A 19302-nucleotide genomic window follows, 5' to 3' on the forward strand; every position below is an offset into this window, starting at 1 on the left:
GGTGCCAGGCCTCCCGCCGGAAGTTCAGCCCACAATTCAGGACTTACCGTTTGAAGGAGGGGATCTGTTTTCAGAGCAGATGGATTCAAAGCTCCATAGTCTCAAGGACTCGAGGACAACTCTTAACTCCCTGGTGCTCCACACACCTTCTACCCAATGGAAGCATTGTAAACCTCTGCCGAGCCAAAGATTTTACCCCCTGCAACCAAGGCAGGATTTCTCAAGGAGGTAGAAATGGCAGATGCGAAACCCCTCAGCCTCATAACCAGGGCAGGGGCTCAGGCAGACAACCCCCGGGGCCGAAACAGAACTTTTGAAGCCATGCCCGAGGGCGACACTCCGGCTCTGTACCTGGATCCTCATCCTCCTTTCCTGGACTGGCTAATTCCATTTCTACCAGGCCTGGGCCCATATAATCTCGGACAGATGGGTCCTACGCACAGTGGAGCTGGGATACTCCCTCCAGTTTTCTTCTTCCCCATCTTCCCACTCCCCTTCCCCATCCCGCTTCAGGGCCCCCTCTCACGAGCAACTTCTCATGCAAGACGTGCGTCAACTGCTGCACGCTGGGGCAGTGGAGGAGATCCCTCTGGACATGAGGGGAAAAGATTTTTACTCCAGATACTTTCTGATCCCCAAGCCAAAAGAGGGACTCAGACCTATCCTGGACCTGCGGAACTTCAACAAGTTCATAAAGAAGCTAAAATTCTGCAAGGTTTCCCTCGCCTCCATCATTCCCTCTCTGGATCCAGGGGACGGGTATGCCACCCTCGACCTAAAAGACTCCTACTTTCATATTTCAATATTCCCGCCTCACGGGAGATTCCTCAAATTCGTAGTGGGGCACACACATTACCAGTTCACAGCCCTCCCGTTCAGCCTCTCGTTGCTTAGTCACGGGGCCTTCCAGAGAGCAAATGCGGGCCCATGTCGCACTGGCAAGAGCAACCTTCGCCAGTTTAGGGCTCCAGCTGAACACGAGCAAGTCCACGTTGGAGCCGGTACAGAGACTAGAGTTCATTGGGGCAGTTTTGGATTTGGTCCAGGCCAGGGCGCTGCTCCCAGTGGCTCATTTCCAGACCATGGGAGCATTGGATAAGGGGCTTCAGAAGCTTTCCCACCAACACAGATCAGAGCTGTCTCACCCTTCTAGGCCACATGGCCTCATGCACCTTCGTGGTCAGGCGCGCGAGGCTGACTCAGATCTTTCCACTTGTGTATCATCCCCACAGGGACAAACTGGAGAAGGTGGAATCCGTTCCACGTCAAGTGCTGGAAGCCCTGCGGAGGTGGCTAGACCCGCGGCAGGTTTGTAGAGGAGTCCCATTTGCCGCTTCGCAGCCGTCGGTGGTGCTGGCCGTGGATGCCTCGGCTCTGGGTTCGGGGGGCACACCTCGGTTCGCTCACAACGCAAGTTCTGTGGTCCACGGACGAGCTGTCACTCCATGTAAATGTCCGGGTGCTTCGGGCGGTCCGGCTGGCATGTCAGGCTTCTCTGCCTCAACTTCAGGGGACAGTCGTGTCGGTGATGACGGACAACACCACAGCAGTGTTCTATTTAAACAGGCAGGGGGGAGCCTCCTTTCTCCTGTGCCGAGAAGCCATCAGACTGTGGGACCTCTGCATAGCCCACTCCATCCACCTGGAGGTGTCATGTCTGCCTGGAGTCCAGAACGAACTAGCGGATCACCTCAGCCGCTCCTTCACTACTCACGAGCGGTCTCTCCACCCGGATATAGCGGGAGACATTTTCCGAAAGGGGGGTTTTCCCCAAGTGGACCTCTTTGCAACGCGCTCCAACAGGAAATGCCATTGATTCTCCTGAGGTTCCTTAGTGGATGCAGTCCTTCTCCCGTGGGACCAGGACCTGTCATGCACCTTCCCGCCATTCCCTCTGATTCACAAGGTCCTCCTGAAAGTCAGGAGAGACAGGGCCTCCTAGCCCCCGCTTGGCCCAGACAGCACTGGCTCACAAAGTTCCATAGACACCCTGATCCCTCTGCCCTTGGTCCCAGATCTCATCAGTCAGAACCGCAGACAGCTCCGCCTCCCCACCCTGGGCTCACTCCACCTCAGGCGTGGAGGCTGCATGGCTGAGCTCTAGGGAGGCCATGTGCTCACGGCAGGTGCGGGAGGTCCTTCTTGGTAATCGGAAGCCATCCACCAGGGCGGCATACTTGGCAAAATGGAAAAGATTCTCCATCTGGTCGTCTCAAAAGGGTACTCCTCCCGACCGGGCTCCGCTGCCCCTTATCCTGGACTACCTGCTGCACCTGAAACACCTAGGGCTGGCTACTTCACCGATGAAGGTGCACCTAGCAGCAATCTCTGCATTCCATCCCTGGGAAGGAGGCAGATTGGTCTTTGCCGACCCCATGGTGTCACGGTTCCTTAAAGGACTGGAACGGCTTTACCCTACGGTTCGTTGCCCCATCCTAGCTTGGGATCTGAATTTGGTGCTAAATTAGCTAATGGGGCCCCCATTTGAGCCTCTGGCTACTTGATCCCTTCTGTCCTTGTCCTGGAAGGTAGCCATCCTAGTGGCAATCACCTCAGCAAGGAGGGTCTCAGAAGTTAAGGCATTGACATCGGACCCACCGTATATGGTGTTCCACAAGGACATGGTGAAACAACGCCCTCACCCAGCTTTCCTCCCTCAGCTGGTCTCCCACTTCCATACAAGTCAGGAAATATTTTTGCCGGTGTTCTGCCCGAAGTCGCACGCTAGCAGCAAGGAGCGTGCCCTCCGTTTGCTTGACGTTCGGCGAGCGTTAGCATTCTACCTGGAGCGTACCAAGCCATTTCGGAAGTCGAACCAGCTTTTCATAGCGCTGGTAGACAGGGTGAAAGGCAATCCAGTATCATCCCAACGAATTTCATCATGGATTACTTCTTGTATTAGAACCTGCTAAGACTTGGCTAAGATTCCAGCCCCTGCTTAACAGCGCATTCAACCAGGACACAGGCAACTTCTGCAGCATTCTTGGTGCAAATTCCCACACAAGAGATTTGTAGGACTGCACCATGGTCCTCCATCCTTACGTTCACTTCACATTATGCCATCACCCAGCAAGCTAGGGATGACGTGGATTTCGGCAGGGCCTAGCTGCACTCAGCCGTCTCATGCGCTCCAACCTCGCCTCCTAGGGTCAGTTTGGATGTCACCTGCTTGGAATGGACATGAGCAAGCACTCGAAGAAGAAAAAGCAGTTACTCACCTTTCGTAACTGTTGTTCTTCACGATGTGTTGCTCATGTCCATTCCAAGACCCACCGGCCTAGCCCGCTTGTCGGAGCTGAAGGAACTGAAGGGGTGGCGGGTTGGCAGGCCTCTATACCACGCCATGAGGGCACCTCTCCGGGGGGCACCTGCACCAACCCGACGGGTACCGCTGGGGGGAAAAAAACCTTCCGACGACACGTGCACACCTGCTTGGAATGGACATGCCCAACACATCTCGAAGAACAACAGTTACGAAAGGTGAGTGACCATTTTTCTTCTCATTCCAGGCTACCGCCACATTCATCTTTTGACCAAGAATGGGGACCCGTATCCATCAGCCATGCTTTTTGTGCACATTAATATTCTGGACAATAAGTAGAAACAGCAGATGAACCCATCTTTCAAGAATCAATGGACAGTGCTACAGACTAAAAAGGAACCTAAAGAGCAAAATCTGCTGTCATCCCGACATTATGCAATCCCCAGTGCCTTCTCTGGGCTTGGAAGAGGTATAGATCAGTGCAACCTGAATCCCATGGTGCTAAAAATACCCTTTATTATGTATACAGCCTCTGTTCATTATGCTGAAAATGTTCTGACATTCCTATTGAGATGTTTGTTAATAATAATTTTGCAACTATTCAACATATTTTGATTTTTAATGAACTGTAATTCTTGTTATTTTTACTCCCATTTTTATAGAGCAATTTGGGGTTGTTAAATGGGTTTTAGATTTAGTTAAGGGTGTTGTATTTGGTCAGTGCAGAGCAGATGTGACCCCTTGCATCCCTGTCATTGTAAAGATGCACATCCAAATTTTGTATAAGCAATACATAGCAGGCAAATAGCCCCTGATCCAAAGACCAATGAAGTCAGTGGATAGACACCTGTCGACTTCAGACCAGGTCCCTACTCCACTCTTTTAAATCCTAAACTGAGGCACAGTTCTGTCCTCTTTACTACAGTAAAAGAGCTACACTACAAAGATCACTTTTATTTTGTAATATTATGAAAAATATATAAATACTGCTCCACTGATGTGCTATAGCTCCAAGTCAATTTGCATTCGGTATGAACAGTGCTGAGTCATATTCTTCGAAGGACAGAAGAAGCTGTAAGCGAGGATTTTTTTTTAAACACAGGATGAAAGCCACTTAAGATCACAGAGAATTAATTTTACAGAAGAAAGTGTAAGTGTATGGAAAGTTGTATGGAAGTTTGTGTTTTTTTAAGTACAATTTGTAAAAACATTTTCAGTTTTTATGGAAACCATCTTTGGAGATGCTGAGAAAAAGGCAGTAGAAAGAATCATTTTAAATGTTTATCTAGTTCTATTTTCACTGACTGGAACGGAACATCATAACACAGTAACGGTATATAGCAGCTCTCTGAAAATGAATGCAGTATTTATGTTGTAAGGTGTGTGGGGTCTTTTGTTTTTTTCCAAAATACAGCTACAGAGCTAGCGGAATAATGAAGAGATAAAATAATATATTTTCAAAAATTGTCCCCACTTGTGTTACTGATTGTACTTCAGACTATTAAAAATGGAAGAATTCTGAAAAAGATCTGATTTCATTTTTCTTTTGACAATGCATTCCACAAAAACGTAACACCTGTCTGTTTCATTGTCCACACCTAGTCAGTTTCACCTTGTTCTAATGCACGACCCAATAAGAGACGCAAAGCGGTAGGGTGAAGGAAAGATGTCAGTGTCTCTGTCATACTCCACTCACTCCCCCACACTCTTGGCCCCAGATACCCCAGCTTAGTGACCTTTAGGATATTCTGCAAAACCCCTCTCTTCACTAGGGCGTCTGGTGGAAGATATATTTTGCAGCAGGATAAGCTAGCAGGTATGTTAGCCTGCCTTCTGTGTACTGCCACTGGCTGGTGGTCTAAGCCACAGGCTGTTCAATTGTTTGGGGACCTAGGATTTGTGTATAATCATTAAAAATGCCCAGCCAAACCCTTACTTTAAATTAGTTACTGGCAGCTAAAGGAGCACAAGTGCTAGAAACAAAGGTGCAAGCAGATAAGATGTAGTCCAGCAGAGCCCTGTTTGCTACAAACTCAGTATATTGCTGCAAAAAATCTAACAGCATCTTAGTCCAAGGTCTCTCTGAGAGCATGCACTGCCACTATAGAGTGCTCCTGGTTCAGGAGTACCCCACCCCACTAGCACACTAAGCTGTCCCTTGCTGGGTAACAAAATGTCCCAGAGTATAAGCCCATGTGTCACTTTTATAATCTTGTTGCAATCAAGCGGGCCCACCTGGCTTCCCAGGTGCCTCATATAAGAACGGCCACAAATAGCCTGCTCCGGTCTTTGGAATCAATCTTAGCACAACAAAACAAGGCTTTCCACAGCAGGACTTTACCTTTTAGCTCTGATGGTGTTGTTTTTGGAGTTGAGAGCGCAGGGCCTCCATGCTGGCTTCCTGTAGTGCATGAATTTGTTACAAACTGGTGGTGAGCTAACCGTGAGGTTTTTAACCTCTTAGGACATTCAGTGACTCCAGGTGGGTGGTGTTTACCAGCTGGGGAGAAGGTGTGTTGTTTCAGAAAAAAAAAATCAATGTAGAGACAAAAATTGTCTGCATCTCTGCTTTCCCCTGCCTGCTTGTGAGGGGTTGGTGGGCTGGTCCCATCTTAGAGTGGGACTGAGGTTGGAGCCAAGGGTATCTCACCACTAGTCAGCCTGGGGCATGGAGTAGGCCCTCCTTTCTTTGCACTCTGCACTGGTGCAGACTGTTGCTGCTGCTTCCTATTTCCCCAGCATGGATGGGGACAGCCCCAGAGGCTGCTTGAGATAATCTGCCCATCTTCCTCTTCATAAACTTGGGGCTGCTGATTTAGCCTGGTTGACCCTCTGTCATGACGGAGGGGCAGCCAGGCCAAACTGGCATGAGTGGCACTTTGATCTGGTGGAAAAAGTCACAGTGCCACTCAAATTTAGCTCGGCTGGCCCTCTGTTATGTTAAAGAGGCAACCAGGCCTTCCCTGCTGCTCAGAGCAGCTGCTTAAAAGTCAGAGGGGAACCAAGGCCTGGGAGAGGCAATGGTGCCCCTATGGGGGGGCGAGAGTAATGTCCCGGCATTGGGGGTGGTTGTGATGGGTCACTGGGATGACTTGTAGGAAAACCTTGTGGCCTCTCTGGGCCTCAGTTTTTTCATCTGTAAAACAGGGATCATGAAATTTTATTTTTTTTAACCTCCTTCGTAAAGTGCGATGAGCTGAGCTGTGCTTTAGAGGCGCACCATAGCGTTGCTGTGCAGGGCCCGTATTTGCGGGACCCCCACCCTGCCAACTTCCCTGGGTTGCAGTAACTCTTGCTCAAACAAGCTGTCCCATGGACTTCAGTGGGGCTACCCGTGTGAGGAGCTGGCCCCAATGAATATTTCTAGGTGTGCTGGGGGGGCTGGAATCCCAAGGGGGACCCAGCCATTGCAGCGCTCAGCACCCTGCTCCCTAGGGGAATTCACAGCCCTAAGTCAGACACCCAGGCTCCCTACACAATGCCTGAGGAGAGTGAGGTGCCGGATTCATGGCTGCCAACCTGCTGAGAGGGCAGCTGCCTAAGCTAATGATAATTAAGCTAGTTAATCGGAAATGCTGAGGAGAGGGAGGGGGCAATCCCCACCCCTCAAAGGGAGTTGGGCACTTAATGCCAGGCCAGAGGGAGGTGTCTACTGCTGCTAAACCAGGTTAGCCTGTTATCAAGAAAACCCAAGGAGGCGGTGGTAGTGCCCCAGGGCCCACTGGTGGGTGCACTCAGGATGTGGGAGACCCAAGTTCAAATCCCTGCTTTGTCTGACTCTGTGCAGGGACTTGAACCCAGCTCCGGGCCCTGACCACTGGGCTGTCAAGTAGGGCTTTGACTCACTGACTAGTTAATTGTTTATACAAAGTGGAATAGCTTCAGCTGGCAAGAGCAATACCCTGCTATAGCCACCGCGGCTCTGGTTTGTGGGGGCCCCAGGCCAGTAGGTGTGCTGGGACCCCACCCCAGGGCAATGTGTGTGTGTGTGTGGGGGGGGGAGAAGCCTAGTTTACAAATCCCACTGGGGATTGGGCACGGAGCTGCTGGGGGGGGGGCCTCTGGATGTGGATGGCTTTGCGCCTGGCACCACGGGGATTTTACCGCCAGACACTTAGATGCCATGGGGACTTCAGACACCTACAGGGCTCGGGGGCACTCAGTGGTGGTTTAGTGAATGAAAGGGAGACCTAAATGTTGGACTTAAAGGCCTGACAGCCCCTTTTGGTGCCTACATCCCCCCTGGTGAATCTAGTCCTCCGTGAACAGTGCTGTGGTAGGCAGGAGTAGGTCTGCACGGCCGCTGGGCTGTGATTCCCGGCTCGGGTAGACAGACTCGCACCATGCTAAAGGTAGCAGTGTGCACGTTGCTGCATGGGCAGTGGCTTGGGCTGACAGCCAAGCTCCGACCCTGGGCGGCAGGTGGGCTCGGGCATGAGCTGCTAGCCTGAGCTGCGCTAGTGCGTGTCGCTCTACGCTAGGGCGGTCACGGACGCACTCTCGGCCTGCTGGATGTTCCAGTACTTCCGGGAGCCGCGGGGGCCCCGCTGCTGCTGGTGTGATGGCACGTGGGAGGTCCTGCCGCGTGGGGGGACGCCCTTTTGAAGAGCGTGCTGCCCAGTCCCTGCTGGCATGGCTTCGCACGCTGGCGGGGGGGAGTGGCGAGCTCTTCAAAATGGGGTTCCCAGTCTGATACGGGGACAAAAACCACAGCTGGTTTGGTTCAGTACTGGATGTGGGACAAATCATCATCCCCCACGGGGACTGTCTGGCTTAAAAGAGGCAAGCGGCATCCCCATCTATACACCCTGATGTAACTATGACCAGCAATGACGTGCTGATGTCATCCCCACATTCCTGCTGATAGCATGACTGGTTCAGGACAACGTTTACCTGAACGAGAAAGGGGTGATCTGTGTGTCAGCAAGGTCTGAGTGACCCTCCCCTTTCAGCTGGCAGCTGAAGGGGGAGGGGCATTTTATTTGCACGGGCTCTGAATCTGTGTAAGCACAGCGAGGTGCTGAGCAGCAGGATGGGAAATGGTCAGTTTTGGCTGGTGTTGGGTTACAGGTCACTGGAGTGTTCACTGCAGGGGTAACGAGATGTTGTCTCCTTGCTGTGTAAACAAATGGCAGCAGAACTGTGCTTAGTCGGTTTTGATGAAAGATTCACTCTCATCTGCACAGAACTCAGCTAAGGAGGCGTTCGGATGCCAGAGACTGTAAAATCAAGCAGGCGGGGTTGGAGGGTCTCCTGCTGAGGCTGTACTAGTTCTGGCAAAGGGCTATTCTCAGGCATGCATTGACTATTTCCTCCCACTGTTAAAAGGTAGAACGAATCATTCCTTTTGGAGTCTTGTTAAAAAGCAGCGACGTTGCTCCTGTGTCAGTAGAAGGTTTTCCCATAAGCTGAAATTCACAAAGAGCTGAAATCACTAAAGGAACTGGGAAACTTTGACTGACAAACATCAGAGAGGACCCAGAGATGCCAGGAGCCAGCAACAGTTGGGAGCTGCAGATGGCAGGAGATGGAACTGGTCAAGCCCCCTCAACCAAGAGGTGAACAAACCAGGATGGGCAGGGGACAGTGAGAAGGGAGAGGTGAAGGACACGCCCCATGTTCTCTGGGGTGAGGTGTGTTCTGCTCATTGAGTTCAGGAATTCTGTTGACACTGTTTTCCCAAATCAGGGCTGTTCCTTCCTTGTATTAAAAGGTTTACTTTCTACACTCAGACTCTGTGCTTGCGAGAGGGGAAGTATTGCCTTTTGGGGGGCACCCAGGAGATAGTGTGGGATTTCCCAGGTGACTGGGTGGGGGCTCGAGCTGGTTTGGTGTTGTATCATTGACAGAAACCCCTAGTTATAGAACCCGGCCCTTTCTTGCTGCCGGCTCTGTCTGGCAGAAGGGTTTCATGTGAAATACCTTCCACACGTAAGATGTCGTGCCTATTAGTTAGCTTCATGTTATGGGTGAAATGTCATTAAAGAGAAACAGGAAGCTACAAATCAGGTCTGTGTTCAAACTGGTGATGTACAGATAAAGGACACAGAGCCAATGGCCAGTGCTTTGGGCCATGTGGCTCCTTGATGATAATCAGCTCTTTGGCAGAAGGTAGTCTCAGCACTTAAGTCTTAATAGACGCTATATTTTTAACTCACTCGGCGCAAATGTGCCTCACACCACGGTAATGCAGGCAATGGAAATGGTCAGCTTAGCTGGAGGAAGGAACATGTCGGCCTGTGACTTGTTCTGCCATGATTGAGGGGGACGGTGTAATTTTTCAGCTGTTTACAGGAGTGCAGCACATGGCCCTGGTGCCTCCCTCCTCAGCACGGTGCAAGCCTTTAGCTAGGCCTGGGGATCATGGGAGCACCTCTCTGTTCCAGTAACAGTCACCCACCACCACTGCCTTTGCCTCTGAAGATGCAGAAAAGAAATGCAGACACTCTGCCATATGGAAATCATAACTGTAGGAGAGTAAAGAGTTAAAGCTGGACGAGTGGTCAGGCCTAAATTACAGGGAACGGGGTCAAGGCCAGGGCAAACCTTGTTTCCGTTAATTGGTGTGAATTTTAGCTAGTCAGTTCTCTCTTTTCTTCTCCTCCCTGCCTGGCCATCTGCGCAGGGGCTGAGTCTATTGCTATTTCTGAGCAAGGCCTTGGTGGGAAGAAAGCATTATCTTCCTTCTCCCCCTGGCATGCCTTTACTTCAAAGAATGTTAGTGTAAAATGTACAGGTTTTAAGGTGATGTGCCTGCCCTCTGTCTGGTAATCCTGTAAACAACGAACAGGGGCGGGTATAACTATATTCATCATGCAGTTGTTAATATTCATTTTATAGGTGTCAATGTAACCAAATAAGGGTCTATGGGGAGTTGCTGGAAATGTATACATTTACATACTGGTATGGGTACAAGAATTGTAAAGTAACCCCCTCGTTGCTCACTCACGGCGTCGAGGTGGAACGAGCAGGCAATAAAGGGTTCCAATAAAGGGTTCCGTCTCCACGCCCGGGACAACCTGTGTGATAATTTCTAACAATCACCAGTAGTAGATGGGGACTGCAATACAAGGTCAGGGGGTTGCACCTCTGATGCCAGCCCCCTGGAAGCTGCTGGTTGAACTGGGGACCTCCCAAGCTAAACCATGAGCTGCTGCCACTTAAGTTAAAAAGCCAAGGCTCTGTAGCTGGGGCTGTAACATTCCCAGTCTGTAGATACAGGCACAGAGCTGGATGTGTAACGCAGACTGAGCAGTGGGCTACGTAGCCCCCATTCTTTCCTTTATGGCTAGTTGCAGGGGGAGCCTGAAACTTTGTGCTGTTGTGACCTCGAGTCTTTGTCTGGTAAAGGTTGGGATGCGACCCACTGCAGTCGCGCTTTGGTCGAGAGACTCAGTGTAATCTTTGATTCCAGGAGCTGGACAAATTACCCAGGCACCAACTCTGCCTGTGTTTTACAAGTTCTGTGGATAAACAGGGGATGAAGCAACAACATATCTGAAGGTTGAGGAGGAGTGAGCTGTCGGGGTCGATGTTAAGCCAACATCCTACTCCCCTAGGGTTGTTAAAGAACCTGTTGATTTTTTTAAGAGGAAGGGCATTAGGCCAGGTATTCGCATCCTGACTCCATTCCAGTTTGGTGGGAGCCATTCATTCTGCCTCTTTCTGTTTCCCTTAGCTGCAGGCTTCTTCATTCCCTCTCCTACATCCGTTCAATAGCGTTGCTGTGCATTGTTCAACCGCTGCTGTGTGTCAGGCCGGCAGTGAGCGAAGTAATCTCTGGCTAATTTGCAGGGCGTGGAATGAAGCTCTCTAGATCCTTTGTGATGACAAGTGCTCTATGAATGTAAGATCAGCATCATTGGGCTAGCAGCAGCAGAGCGGAAGGCTATGGTAGACATGGCTCTGAAGCTGGCAGGTGTTATAAAAGTCTAGCTGTGTGTCCGTGAAATACCATTTTTCTCGGCAGTTCTGAACTACATACAGCTGATTAATCCACTCTCTACACAGGAGATAAGAGCACTATTTTTCCAGCTGGCTAAAATATCACTTTTGATGTATTGTTTATAAAATGACCTACCAGCTTTGGAGTGACAGCAACAACACTCAAACCCATGAGTTAAAACAGCAAGAGTGAAAGTAACCTGGAGTGAAACAGACTAATCTCCCACATCCTGTTGCACGTTTATCTCTCCTGAATCAACCATACTCTATACCTAAGGCCCAGGTGCAAAGCTTTTAAACAAGATTCACTGCACTCTATCAAGCAGCAACATGTAATTGATTAATTCTGGAGATGTGAAGGGCAACTCACACAAATGTGATGTGTATAGGAGATGAATACGGTTGGGTGTAGCCATCTAGCCACTTTTCAGGGATGACATACACTGATTGATCATATTTGGTGTTCATGCAATAAAAATTGGATGATACAGCCAGGTGATTTGTGCCTTTGTTCCTTATTCATGCATCAGTAGCTGTCCCCACATCCGTGTTGCTCTTTCTTCTTTGCCCAGCTGATGTAGCTCCTTATCTGCGGCTTGATTAAATGGGCTCTCACTTTGCTTCCCTAATAGATTCCTCTGGGGAATGTTTTATTCTCTTCCTCCTACTCTGCTTGGTACATTGTTTTGATCTTGATCAAGTTCCTACTAGCTTTGGTGCTGGGCACTGATGACCAGACTTACAAAAGTATTTAAGTGCTGAAAGTCAGTGGGATTTGGGTACCACACGCAGATGTTTTCATAAGGCCTTGCTAGCCGCCTGTTTGTATTTGTAGGTGCTTGCTTAGAGCTCAGCTCTCAGTGAGGCTGATTTGGATGGCCAAACACGAACCTGGGACATATCTAACTGTAAAGGGGTGAGATCCATCAGGAAATTAGCAGGAAGCCTCTACCCCCTCTGATGTAAAGGAGAATACATTAGCAGAGAGTAAGTAGCGCATTGCTGGAGCCAGCCACTAGAAGTAGACAGGGTATTACACAGCCCCATTTTTCTCATCCTGATAAGGCTGCATAAGTGTGATACAAATGGACAGTTGTGATTGGACTGAACCAGTGGTGGGTGTCAAACTATTGCTCTTCTACCCCACTCTCCTTCTGACCCTGGGCAGGTCACCAACCTCCTCGGTGTCTCCATTAACAGTGCTGGAAGATGAATGTGTGATATACACGCACGTCAGCCCCTCCCCCCCCTGCAGACAGCAGCACCTTTTGCTCTTGCTGAGAGTGGGATTTGAACCAGTGACTGAGGGCTAGTGGGGAAGGTGTTTATTTTATGGGTGGAGTTCCCATTAAAAGGGTCAGGCTTTTGTTGAACTACGAAGACATTCTTGGTTTTCAGGTGCTGAAAAACTTTTGTTTTCATAGACTCATAGAAATGTAGAAGTGGATGGACCCTTGGGAGGTCAGCTAGGCTCACCCCTGTGCTGAGGCAGGACCACATAGACCTTGCCCATCCCTGACCCATGTGCATCTGACCTACGTTTTGCCAATGAAAACCCCAAATTTTTCATCAACGAATTTTCTTTCAAATTTGTCTTCCTTGAAACACCCTCTTTTCAGACCAATCAAGGTGGACGTTTTCAGCCAGCTCTCGAACTCTTTCTCCAACAATCTCAGGAGTCAGCCAATCCCCTCTTACTCAAAAATTTGAAGTTTTTCTCTTGTGCCTGATGCCACAAAGCTAACACACGAAAGGCTGAGGTAAGCAGAGGTGGCGAGTTATACGGGCCTGGGCTCCACTAATATCTCTGGGCTGCTGGGGGCTGGCCACGGAGCCTCCAGTGGCGCTTGGCCATGGAGGGGCAGAGCGCAGCAGCCCCCACCGACTAGGGTGGCCCAGCCATTCTGTCCCTCTCCCTACCCCCTGGACACGCTCACAGCGGCTGGCTACTCTCCCCTCCCACCCCTGCTCCTTCTCCCAGCAGCCTGGCCAGGAGCCACTCCTCCCCAAGCAGCGCAGTGGCTGGCCCCACCCCTCTCCCCCATAGGCCTGGCCAGTGTCCCCCCCAGGGGCTTACAAGGCAGGTGGGGGTGGGGTGGGACTTGGACCTGTTCTGGGCACCACCAAAATTATACAAACCTGGCACCCCTGGAGACAAAGAATTCACTCAACCCATAGAGGCTTACGTGACACGTGAGGCCTCTGGTCTGAACCCCACCTGTGACCCCGCTAAGGGAATTTTTACATAACCAGCTGCTGGGCTGCTGTGATCAGCTCCTCTGAGATGGTGCGAAAATGGTGAGTGAAAAATGTGGGCACCAGACAGCAGGTTTGACAAGGGGTCGAAAGTTTCTTTCTATCCTGTTGTGAGCCCCTGTGGGGCGGACTACCCGCCCTTCTTATTGACTGTAGCATTCAATGAGATGAAGTCAGTGATGAACCGGACCACCTGTTCCCTTCCACTATTTGACTGGAGTCCTGGCTAAGGAATTTGGACATACATGATGGAGGTGCTGCCCACTGTAGCTGCATCAGCAAAGTTAGATTCCACCACTTAAAAACGCACGTGGTGCTGAGCCTCCAGTTGAGGCAGAGCTGCTGAGATTCACGGTAGGTATCCTCAAAGAAATCTCCTCAAACAGCGATGAGGAACTACTAAGGGAGAAAGGCGAGCTGGCCTCATGCCCTGTAGCAACCTGCCATGGCATGAGGAAGGGAGACGGCTGACAAATGGCCCCAGGGAATCACACCCTAAACACACACATCCAGAGTGACTCAGACCCACCTCAGAGTCTGTATTTCCCTTTACAGCCCGGTGATGCTTATGGAACTTTTCATGCCAGTAAAGTGTCATTGAATGAGAACAGCAGAAGCAGGAAGCCTGCCCAACACTCAGGGGGGCCAATGGATGACTAAGGCGCTAAAGGAGCACTCAAAGAGGATAGGGCCATTGCAGAGAAGCTAAATGAATTCTTCGCAGCAGTCTTCACAGTAGAGGATGGGGGGAGATTCCCACACCTGAGCCATTCTTTTTAGGTGACAAATCTGAGGAACTGCCCCAGATTGAGATGTCAGTAGAGGAGGTTTTGAAACAGATTGATAAATTAAACAGTAATAAGTCACCCAGGACCAGATGGTATCCAGCCAAGCGTTCTGAAGGAACTCAGATATGAAATTGCAGAACTAACTAGGATGTGTAACCTATCGCTTACATCAGCCTCTGTACCAGACAACATGAGAATAGCTAATGTAATGTAATGCCGATTTCTAAAAAAGTCTCCAGCGATAATCCTGGCAGCTATAGGTTGGGACACCTAACTTCAGTACCAAGGAAATTGGCTGAACCTATAGTAAAGAACAGATGTATCAGACACCTTGATGAACATGATATATTGGGGAAGAGTCAACACAGCCTTTGTAAAGGGAAATTGTGCCTCACCAATCGATTAGAATTCTCTGAGGGGTCAACAAATGTGGACAAAGGTGATCCAGTGGATATAGTGTACCTGGACTTTCAGAAAGCCTTTGACAAGGTCCCTCATCAAAGGCTTGTAAAAGTGGTCATGGGATAAGAGGGAAGGTCCTTTCATGGATCAGTTACTGGTTGAAGGAAGGAAACAAACGGTAGGACTAAATGGTCAGTTTTCATGATGGAGAGAGGTGAACAGCAGAGTCCTCCAAGCACCTGTACTGGGACCAGTGCTGTTCAACAGATTCATAAATGATCTGTAAAAAGGGTAAGTAGGGAGATGGCAAAGTTCACAGATGATACAAAACTACTCAAGATAGTTAAGTGCAAAATTGACTGGGAAGAGTTACAAAGGGATCTCACGAAATTGGGTGACTGGGCAACAAAATGGCAGATGAAATTTCAATGTTGATAAATGCAAAGTAATGCCCTCTGGAAAACAATCCCAGCTACACATACAAAGTGAGGAGGTCTAAATGAGCTTTTACCACTCAAGAAAGAGATCTTGGACTCTCTGTGGCTAGTTCTCTGAAAACATCTGCTCAGTGTGTAGCGGCAGTAAAAAAAGCTAGCAGAATGTTAGGAACCATTACAAATGGGATAGATAATAAGGTAGAAAATATCAAAATGCCACTATATAAATCCATAGTATCCCACACTTTGAATACTGCATTGCAGATTTGATTGCCCCATCTCCAAAAAGATATATTAGAATTGGAAAAGGTACAGAGAAAGGGCAACAGAAATGTTTAGGGGTATGGAACAGCTTCCATATGAAAAGAGATTAAAAAGACTTGGACTGTTCATCTTAGAAAAGAGAAGACTAAAGGGGGATTTGATAGCGGTTTATACAGTCAAGAATGGTGTTGTGCAAATGAATAAGGAAGAGCAATTTACTCCTTCATGTAACACAAAAACCAGGGGTCACCCAATGAAATTAATAGACAGTAGGTTTAAAAACAAACAAAAGGAAGTACTTCACACAATGCACCATCAGCCTGTGGAACTCATTGCCAGGGGATGTTGTGAAGGCCAAAAGTATAACTGGGTTAAAAAAAGAATGAGATAAGTTCATGATGGGTAGGGCCATCAATGGCTATTAGCCAAGATGATCAGGGATGTAACCCCATGCTGTGGGTGTCCCTAAGCCTCTGACTGCCAGAAGCTAGGACTGGATGATGGGATGGATCACATGATAAATTGCCCCGTTCTGTTCATTCCCTCTGAAGCATCTATCACCACCCACTGATGGAAAGCGGGCTACTGGAAGAGATGGACCATTGGTCTGATCGAGTGTGGCTGTTACGTTAATTGTCCAGCACCTGAATGTGTAGTGTTGTTGTAGCCATGCTGGCTGTGCTCTATACCTCACAGACACCCCTCCCTTTGACATGAGTCACCTTTGGACCAGGCCCTTAAAGTAAACTAGGGACAGCAACAATACAGTAAATAACTATTCAGGTATTGAGCATGAAATCAGAGTGACTATTGTTACCACTTCTTAAATACAAGACGATTTAGAACCTATCACGTTTAGACCACCAATTCCAATCCAGCCTTCGCTCAGCAGCAACCAAAACGTGACACGCTGGTGTCTGTACGATAGGAGTTGTTGGCTTAAAGTCTTGTCCGCACTGTACAGCAATGCACACTCTAGGGGTGTGATGTCTAACCTGCACCATGTTGCACACTAATTGATCTGTATAGACCTGGCTAGTGTGCAAGAACAGTGCCTGAGGGTCCTTCGTCCAGTTCTACAATGGACAAGGGGGCAGAGCAGCTGGTGTGTATTACTACAGATAATAAGAAAAATGGTTACATCATTTTTAAAAAAAAGTCATTTTTGGCAAGGATGCAGGAGCCAGGCCAATGCCTGAATGGGCACGCAGGAAAATGAAGTACCCGCTCTCACTTCTAGAGGTGGTGCTTTATATCAGGGTTAAGGCATATTGGCAGAGCATTATAGGGGAAGCTTGCAAGGCATTGGCCTGGATAGACAGAAGTTTTCCAGCTCCAGTGCTGACAATCCGGCCATACATTATTACAAAATTATTTTTTTAGCGATCTCATCAACTACCCACAAACCCACCAGTCTTTTTTATCTCTGGGAGCCATGGGCCAGTAGCTTTCTCAGGTGGGCAGAGTTTAGCCTATTGAAATGAGCCCATTGCCCATGAGAACATCCTTAAAGCATGACTTTGGGTTGTTTATGTGAAATCAGCGCTAGAGTTTGAATGGAACAAAGCTGAAAACGTTGCCCTTTTTACACTTTTTTTTTTTTTTTTTTTTTTTTTACAGCTGGATCCATTCAATTGCGATTACCCTTGTGGCCCCAATTCCAAATTCCAAAAGTGATATGGTATGTGCTCTTTGCACCCAATGCAGAATGTGGTGACAGCCACTGAGAGTGCAGACAGAGACAAAAGTGTCTAAGGACCACTTTCTGTTCCTAATTATACTAATGAAAACCTAATAGCTCCCCTAAGATTCTGATCCTGCAATCGGATGCACGCAGGCAGACCCTTCTATCCATGTGAATCTCACTGGTGTCAACGGGGCTCTGTACAAAGCAAGGATTCAGCACGCAGCTCCGATTGCAAAACTCAGAGCCTGCCTCAGTTCTGGAAATTGAAACAGCCCCTGGTCCTACACATCCCTGCTTTCTTTTCAAAGAAGTCATTTCATAAACATAAAAATGTGATTTTCAAGCCAGGTTCGGATGAATTTTTACCATGTCAAGTTATGAACTTTACTCAACCATTTATTATCCTTGATCCTTATTGGAAAAAAGCTGCTAGTAGGAGCTGGAAGCCGTCCATCTGTAAGTATCACTCATCTGCTATACTTTGTCTGGCTACTCCAGTTCCCACTACATCTTTGTCGTACCTCGTCTCAAACCTCTGACAACTGAGCGACTTACCAGGCAGTATTTATCTTCCAGAATGAAAACACCGACTTTGAAAACATGGTAACCATCATGCTGTGTACAATGCGCTAACTCTACACTGAGAGGTCATTGCAGTTACTGGCAATAATGGGTACAAAACTGGAAAGAAAATATCAAAGCATTGAGTCAAATCTTCAGGAGGTGACCTCCTAATTTTCCTAACGTTTGCAGGGGGAAAGGAAGAGCAGTTCCAGGAACCTCATCTGACACTAGAAGTTGCAGTTGTGCTTGGCCTGGTTTGGGTGGGTAGGTTCTGGTTTTTGCAAAGGTTTTTGACAAGGATCTGCATTCCCCTCTTGTGGCTACAGAGATCATGATTTGGTTACACAGCCATCAGGTGCAGACCAGTCTCTGCTTCAAAACAGTCCATGCTGTTTCTTTTCATTCTGCTGCTTCCATCTGGGCATCTGGTAGAACTCGTCCTTGGATTTCCCAAAGATATCCTGGAAGTCTGCATCAGACAGGTAGTACTGCAGAGGAAAACAGCAGGGAAACAGTCACTCTCAGCTAGCATCATTTGTATAGGATGACGTTTACCCCTTCTGCAGAATCCTAACACTTAAGTGGTGCATAGTTCTTGTGGTGCCCGCCCCAGTGCTACTGATGTACACAGCGCTACACAACAAGTGAAATGTAACAACCACACACTTCCTTGCCCCACTGAGTTTACAGACCAAAGGCATGTGATGAGTTGAATAGAGCAGAATTGTGACGTGCCCAGAAGCATGAAGCGGAGCTAGCAATTTGAAATGTGCACACACTCCGGCTTCATCACGGATTCTTGACATACACTGCACCCATAACAGCTGTTGTGCAGAGTGGGCACCATTCGTCCTTGTGCAGCAGTCCATAACACCACTATGCACCACTTAGGTCCTGACTGGCAGCTCAGATAGGATTTAATTGGTGCATAGACTTCACGCTGGCCCTCTGCACAGGGCTGAATGTCCATCGGTATGGGTATGACCTACAGATGGCTGAAATGTTTCTATCAATGTTTTTTCCCCATCAACATTTTTCCATTTTAAATGGAAAACGGCTATTTTGTCAAAATGGACATTTCTACAGGACAATATTTTGGGAGATTTTCAGGTGAAAATTTTCAGTAAAACCAAACATTTTTGCTCAGCCAGCTGAAATTTTCCAAAGGTTTAAAAAGGTTTAAAAGATGTTTGATTTTTCAGGTTTCCAATGGAAATCCAAAAAAACTCTGTAGAAAACAAACGTTTTTGTTTGCACTGAAGTTTTTTCACAGGAGAGAAAAAACCCATTTCCTGAACGGCTCCAGTGCAATCATTAGTACAACAGGTGCAGTTAGTTCTTGCAGTGTGGTGCTAAAGTTCAGCTGAAGATGGATACTGTCAATTGTTATCAGACATGCTGATTAAACACAGATGATTAAACCCTTGTTGAGCCTGGATCATGCAAGAGCGGTGCACATTTATCTGTCTTTGGCTTTGGTATCTGGCAAGACATTAGGGCCAGAAGAAAAATTTTGAGTGCAACCTTTGCTCAAGCACGGGGTTTCATCACCATCTGTTTTCCAAGGGAAGAGATCAAATTTGGCAGAATTTTCTGTTGTGGAAAATTGAAATGAAACATTTGATTTTGCCAACACAAAACAAAACTCTTCATTTCATTCTGGGTCAACCTTAATCTCTGTGCCCTCGTGCCTCCTGG

The 19302-nt window shown here is 48.3% G+C and overlaps 2 protein-coding genes across 3 annotated transcripts in view; one reads left to right on the forward strand and one right to left on the reverse strand.

Moving 5' to 3' along the window:
- PLCD1 (phospholipase C delta 1) overlaps nucleotides 1–4780 on the forward strand; it is an 84456-nt gene extending 79676 nt beyond the window's left edge. For both annotated transcript variants that reach the window (XM_067530505.1, XM_067530504.1), the window contains exon 15: nucleotides 3510–4780. In XM_067530505.1, coding sequence (XP_067386606.1) covers nucleotides 3510–3601 — 92 coding nt within the window. In that variant the 3' untranslated portion in view covers nucleotides 3602–4780. The remainder of the gene's footprint in view (nucleotides 1–3509) is intronic.
- Nucleotides 4781–15938: 11158 nt separating this feature from the next.
- Nucleotides 15939–19302, reverse strand: part of LOC137141509 (villin-1-like) — a 50136-nt gene continuing 46772 nt past the window's right edge. The window contains exon 20 of the mRNA XM_067530396.1: nucleotides 15939–18092. Within this exon, the coding sequence (XP_067386497.1) occupies nucleotides 17979–18092 (114 nt within the window). The 3' untranslated portion in view covers nucleotides 15939–17978. The remainder of the gene's footprint in view (nucleotides 18093–19302) is intronic.

This window comes from Emydura macquarii, unplaced genomic scaffold (genome assembly GCF_026122565.2).
Source record: "Emydura macquarii macquarii isolate MOO-44397 ecotype Brisbane River unplaced genomic scaffold, CSIRO-AGI_Emac_v2 contig_3080, whole genome shotgun sequence".
NCBI lineage: Eukaryota > Metazoa > Chordata > Testudines > Chelidae > Emydura > Emydura macquarii.